The sequence below is a fragment of the Notamacropus eugenii genome, chromosome X (genome assembly GCF_028372415.1).
Source record: "Notamacropus eugenii isolate mMacEug1 chromosome X, mMacEug1.pri_v2, whole genome shotgun sequence".
NCBI classification, from domain to species: Eukaryota; Metazoa; Chordata; class Mammalia; order Diprotodontia; family Macropodidae; genus Notamacropus; species Notamacropus eugenii.
In genome coordinates this window covers 49,229,911-49,236,540 of record NC_092879.1, presented here as the reverse complement: position 1 = coordinate 49,236,540, position 6,630 = coordinate 49,229,911, and the positions used below count along the sequence as shown (strand labels likewise).

General features: G+C 43.4%; 1 protein-coding gene across 1 annotated transcript; it reads right to left on the bottom strand.

Moving 5' to 3' along the window:
• Window positions 1-2,523: 2,523 nt before the first annotated feature.
• Window positions 2,524-5,403, bottom strand: LOC140516453 (glycerol kinase-like). Its single transcript, XM_072627435.1, has one exon. The coding sequence runs from the start codon at window positions 5,401-5,403 to the stop codon at window positions 3,454-3,456; it is 1,950 nt and encodes a 649-aa protein (XP_072483536.1). The 3' UTR covers window positions 2,524-3,453.
• Window positions 5,404-6,630: the final 1,227 nt, after the last annotated feature.

The window sequence follows — 6,630 nt, the reverse complement described above, 5'->3', positions numbered from 1 at the left end:
GGTTGTTTGCTGCCCTGCCCTGCCCTGATTTCTTTATCCTCTGCTGGACAATTGACCTACAGAAAAATACTTCTAGACTGAAGTAGGAATTGTCACATGGTCACATAGAGCTCCTAATGATAAAGAAACTGATTTCCAGTTCATGTTGAATTTATCCATGGACAGGGGCAGGTCACAGGATCAGGGTTTGTTAGCTTTCAGCCTGGTTCAAGAAGTCTCCAGAAGAAAGCTTTCAACTTCTCTGTTATATCTAAGCCAGGGGTGGAACGTGTGACTTCAAGGCCACATATGTCCCTCTCGGTCCTCAAGTATGGCCCTTTGAATCACAATCACATGTGGCTCCCAGGCTGCAGGTTCTCCACCCATAGCTGAGCCATACTGCTGCCTACATGATGACTGTCCTCTATCATCCACAGAAGGCAGAATCTCTCCCTTTGGACTTGGAGAGGTGACATTTCACCTTGGCCAGAAATAAGCCATGTCTCCCAGTGAAACCAGGTCCTGGACATGTCCAAGTCATTTCCTAAACCTTCCCTCTGACCTCTGTCCCTTGGCTATCTCCAACAGAACTCAGAATCCCAACTCTAAGGCTCTGAGAGATGGCTTTTTACTTACCTTGCCAAGAGCCAAGCCAGCTTGCCTTGTCTAAATCAAGCTCCCTGCACTTGGGCCCTTTATTGTCTCCACCACAGCTAGACTGACTATCTTATGCCTCTCTGAAAGGTGAGATTTCAGCTCACTTTGCTTCAAATCTGGCTAGATCCAATATGTAGTACATAACCAAACCAAGCTTCCAGTGCTTTGTTCCTACCTTATCTCCCAAGGCACTCAGAATAATGTAGCTACAGCTGTAATAAGTGAGCTTTAGCATGACCCCCAGAACCAGGACAGCTTTCCACCTCCAAACCATGTGGGACCCCTGCATTGCATTCTGGCCTTCCTTGACCTCCTATCTTGACCAGAGCTGAGACTTCAGCACCTGGGGCTCTGAGAGGTGTATTTTCAGCTTACCTTGCTCAGGTCTAGACCATATAACTTCCCTATCTCCTAACTAGGCCATGTCCTCCCTCTAAACTGTTCGTCTTGCACTCTGACCCTCCTCCACCTCTCATTGGAACTTCCTTTCTTGTAGCTCTGATAGCTGAGATTTTATCTTACCTCTCTTTAGAGCAGACCATGCCCCATCTTCCAACCACTTTCAAATCATGCCTATTTCAATCTGACTTCCTACCCTTGACTTCCTACCAGAACTCAGAATCTTGCCCTTAGGGGTCTGGTAGATGAGCTTTCATCCTACCTTGCTCAGAACCATGATGTGTTGCTTGTCCATCCACATCCATTCTGTGGCCCCTTCACTTTCTGTCCTCAACCTCCCACCAGAACTCAGAAAATGACCCCCGAGGCTCTGAGGTATACATTTTCAGCTTCCCTTGCTCGGATCCAGGCCAAATCCCTTGTCCATACTGAATCTAAAACGTTCTCCTTGACTTTCCACTTCTCACAGATTTCAGAATCCTCCGCTTAGAACTCTGAGAGGTGAGCTTTCAGCTTTTCTTGCTTCAAATCAGTTTACGTCTTACCTTCAAATCTTTGATCTTCTCTTGCTTAGGTTCATGGCCTGTTCCACCTCCAAACCATGCTGCTAGATGTCTGTTCCACCTACTTACAGACCTCAGAATCTAACCCCTGGGGCTCTGATAAGTAATCCTTCAATTTCTCTTGCTCTTTTCTAGGCCATTTCCCACTTACAGCCCACACCCTGTGTGTACTTTGGCCATCCTCCACTTCCCACCTGAACTTGGCCTCTCAGCCCTGGGACCCTGAGAGCTGAGTCTTTAGCTCACCTTTTTCAAGTTTAGGACATATACTCTGTCCACACCAAGTCCAAACCTTCTCGCTTTCACTGACCTTCCTCCACCTCCCATCAAAACTCAGTAGCTAACTCCATGGGCTCTGAGAGGTGAGCTTCCCTCCACCATCTTAACCATACTCCGTCTTGTCTCTATCCACACCATATCCCCTGTACTCCAACTCTCTTCCATCTCTCACTGAACTCAGACTCCTATCTCTGGGACTTGGAGAGGTGACTTTTCACCAAGCCTTGCGTCAACATGGCACCTCTCCATGTCTGCAGTATGCCCTCTCCTAGAAGAACTTGGACTCTCACCCCTCAGACTCTGATAGGTGAGTTTTCACCTTAAGTTGCTCAGAACCAATTCATGTTCCACTTGGGAACTAAATTCTAACCATACTCTCCCTATAATCTGCCCCACATACTGGCTAGGTCCCTAGCCTCTCATGAGTACATTTTCATTTTATCTTACTTGGAATCATCACTTTTTTTCTACTTGTTTCTTTTGGGGAGGTGGGGGGGTGATGGGGGCTAGGATTATGGTATAATGATAACTGAATAATGACAGGATAGCAAGTTGTTATCTTTCTCTGGACTCCATAAAAACAAAAGACCGTAATAATAATTATAGTAATACCACAAATAAAAAGAAAACACAGAAACATCTTTATTTGGAGCATAACTTGTTTGTTAAACAATTTTTTAGTATTTATCCTACTGTGAGATCTATGAAAGAAGATGGAAAGTCACTGTAGAATCAAGTTTATTTTCCTTGACTTATGTGGAATGTATGTTTTGTTGTCAGTGCCGGTTCCTCCTGATGAATAATGTGCAACACCATTCTCCTTTCAGTAGCCACAGCGATTATCCCAAAAACATCTCAGTAGATATTAGTCCATTTGTTATTTATTCTTGTTATACATTCAAAGTCAAAATATCCAAAAAAACTAAAAGAACAGGAGCCAACAGGGAAGTGAAAAGTTCTTCTGTACAAGATCCAGACAAAAAAATACCAAAAAAATGGTTATATTGGTGTCTCTAATGAATCACTCCACTTAGGTTAAATTAACTCACAGGAAAACATCTAAGTTATGCTGTTGCTAAATGTTCACTCCTTTAAGGGATGGAAAAGATTTCTATGAAAAATCTCAGTAAGAAAGCTTTTGATTTCCTTACCATGTAGGGAAAGAACCACCTTTGGAGGTCAATAATAAAAAAATGCATCTCACTTCTTTATTACTTAATTATTTAGAATACAGAAAATAAATATCCTACTCTATCATAGAAGAAAATATTTGATGAAATATAGTATGATTAGAATCTGAGTTCTTCCTACATCTTAGAAGTGATAGGAGAGGATGATAATGGTTAGTAGATGTTCAGTCCCCTCCCCAAGTTGACCCTTCCTTCCAATCCCTAACTGCTGATTAAAAATGCACTATATGTTTCTATACTTATCACTACATTACTATATTCTTATGGATCATGCCTATATTGCTATGGACTAATGTCTTATTCAGAGAGAAAATTACTAGAACTTTTTTGTTGTTGTTAAATGATAAAAGTTATATCTTGGGAATTCATTAAACCATTTCAGTTATTTATGGAGCTCTTGAGATACACTTTGCTCCAATTAACAGCACCATGCTAGATACTATAAAAAAGCCCAGTAGTGCACCACAGATGATACTAGAAAAGCTAGTTAGAAAGGTCTGAGATCCAGCCCAGCCCACTGATTTCTGCACAGCTTTCTTCCAAGTGGCATATCGAACTGCGCTTTCTTCTGCTTTTATCTGACCTACAAACCACTCCACGTTGATAGCTAATAATAGATTGTCAGGTTCACGACTCCAAACACCTATTCCTTCCGCAGCCCCAGTGGCCATGGTGGCACCCAGTGAAATTGTTTCAGGCATTGAAGACTTCGCTACAGGAATATGCAACGTGTCTGCTTGAAACTGCATTAGAATTGTGTTGCTGGTCGTTGCTTCGTCTGCTTGCAAATAGGTGCGTGTGTTTCCACAATCTTGATTCATGGCATCTAATATTTCAAGGTTTTGGAAACATTCTGCCTCTAACACAACGAAAGCAGCATGTTGTTTATTTGTGAACTGAGTAATTCCACAAATAATACCGCTTTCACTTCGTCCCCAGTATGGTGCATATAAACCTGAGAGTGCTGGAACAAAGTAGCAGCCATAAGATGTTCCTGCCTCTTCAGCCAGTCCTTCAATTTTTTCTGTTGTTTTCATGATGCCAAGATTGTCTTTAAGCCAGTGAACAGCAGCCCCAGTGATGGCAACAGATCCTTCCAGTGCATAGCATACTGGCTTTTCTCGGCCCCACTGGTAAACCATGGTGGTAGGAAGGCCATATTCAGAGAATACACATTTTGGACCTCTATTGTGCGGTAAGAAGCAGCCTGTTCCATAGGTGTTTTTGACTTCCCCATCTTGGAAATACATTTGTCCCACCAAAGCAGCAGATTGGTCTCCCAGGCATCCAAATAATGGTACACCTTCCAGAGTTTCAGATTTGATCAGTCCATAGATCTCAGAAGAACTGCGGACATCTGGAAGTATATGCATAGAAACATCAAAAAGCTTGCACAGCTCTGCATCCCATTTTAGTGAATGAATGTTGAAAAGCATGGTTCTGCTGGACTTAGTTACATCTGTACAGTGGATTCTTCTACTGATACCTCCAGTCAAATTCCAGATCAGCCAAGAGTCAACAGTCCCAAAAAAGGCTTTTTGTTCTTCAACAGCTTTCTTAACTTTTCTCGCATTCTCCAAGAGCCAGTGGATCTTCACAGCACTGAAGTAAGTGCTCAGAGGCAGACCAGTCTTTGATCTAACAAAGTAGTTTGTGCCAGGAATTCTCTTACTGAGAAGCTCAACTGTTGACTGGGTACAGAGATCAAGCCACCCCAGAGTGTTGTAAAGAGGATCTCCAGTAAACTTGTCCCAAATCACAGTTGTATCCTTCTGGTTGCTCAGCCCCATGGCTTTGAGGGTAGAGATGTCGACATTCAGCTGAGCAAGCTTCTCAGACGTAGTGTCCGTATACTCATTGACTACAGTGTTGTAAAGAGGTTCTCCAGTAAACTTGTCCCAAATCACAGTTGTATCCCTCTTGTTGCTCACCCCCATGTCTTTGAGGGTAGAGATGTCGACATTCAGCTGGACAAGCTTCTCACACATAGTGTCCATATACTCGACCACAGTGTTGTAAAGAGGCTCTTCCATAAACTTGTCCCAGGTCACAGTTATCTCCCTTTGGTTGCTCACCCCCATGGCTTTGAGGGTAGAGATGTCGACATTAAGCTGGACAAGCTTCTCACACTCCATACACTCGTAGACTGATTGCAGGATTTCCCTAGGATTCTGTTCTACCCAACCCTCCTTGGGGAATTTCTGCTCCAGCTCAGCTTGGTGATGACTAAGGAGTTCAGTTGTTTTGGAATTAAACACCAGAAAGCGAGTGGAGCTGATCCCTTGATCAGTAGCACCTACCAAGGGCCCCAAGATACTTTTCCTGCCATCTGCCATGAAACCCACTGCCTTTGTGTCTTGGCTTAACCGTTTCCCTGGAGATAATCTTGCCAGAGAGTTTGGAACGCTGGAAGTAGCTATGGGCATGGGGGGCCAGGGTTCTCGCGAACTTTCCACAGATCCCTAGTTGCTGGAAAAAAAAATCTTTGCCAGACCACACACAGCAAGGTCAGGATCCTTTACCAATATACTTGTAAAATGGAGTTGCTATCTTTGGTTTTGACTTCACAGTTGTTGATTTCTCTGGTGCTCCTCCCCTCCCCCATGGGCCATCTCACTGTGCTGTAGCAAACATTCTACTCCTATTGTTACGCGTCTCACCAACCACTTGCTAGCAGTCTGAGGGAAACCTGTTTTCTCACCTCTTTTCCTGCCTCAGACTTGGTCTTTGTAAGTCAAAGAGTGTTTAAATTCCACACAAAATTTATAGGAGGAAACAAGGATACGTATGACCAAGGGCAGACACTACATCATGGTGGCCTTGGGGTACATGTTCTTAAACTGTTTTGTATTGGGGACTCCTTTGGCAATCTGATAAAACCTCTGGGGAAAAACATTTTTAAATGAGTAAAATAAAATGCCTAGGATCCCAAAGGAAACCAGTTATATTGAAAGACAGTTATCAAGTTGTAAAAAAAAAAAAAAAAGTTTGTAGACCCCAGGTTAAGAACCCCTGCTATGCTTACTCTTTTGCCCATTCCCTCTCACACTGGAACCCCCAGTCTAGAAGGTCAGAGCCTTAAGCCACACTTATGCCCAGTGTCCCCCAAGTAAAGAGCCTGGGAACTTAAAGAAAAACAAGTTTTTTATAAAAGGAAGTTAAGAGTTTTCTGCCGTAAGGCTCTGCCCTGAGCTGCCTTCTTTCCTTTCTCCCATTGTTGTACTCTCTCCTTTGGTGACCTCTTCATTTCCTATGGGTTTATTTCTGTCTATTCACATGATTAGCACACCTATATAGCCCACCTTGCTGTCTTTCTTGTGCGCCAGAATTCCACAGTATCAACTGTCTGTTAGACATCTTGAACTGAATGTCCTATAGGCATCTCAAACTCAATGCATCCATGACTGTACTCATTATCTTTACCCTCCAGTGGTTTCTCCCCCCATCCCCACCTCCCAAACTTCCCTATTAGTTTCAAGGGTACTCAGGCTCACAATCTCGGTCTCATCCTTGACTCCATCCTTGACTCCTCCCTCAGACTCACCCCACCTATTCATTCTCTT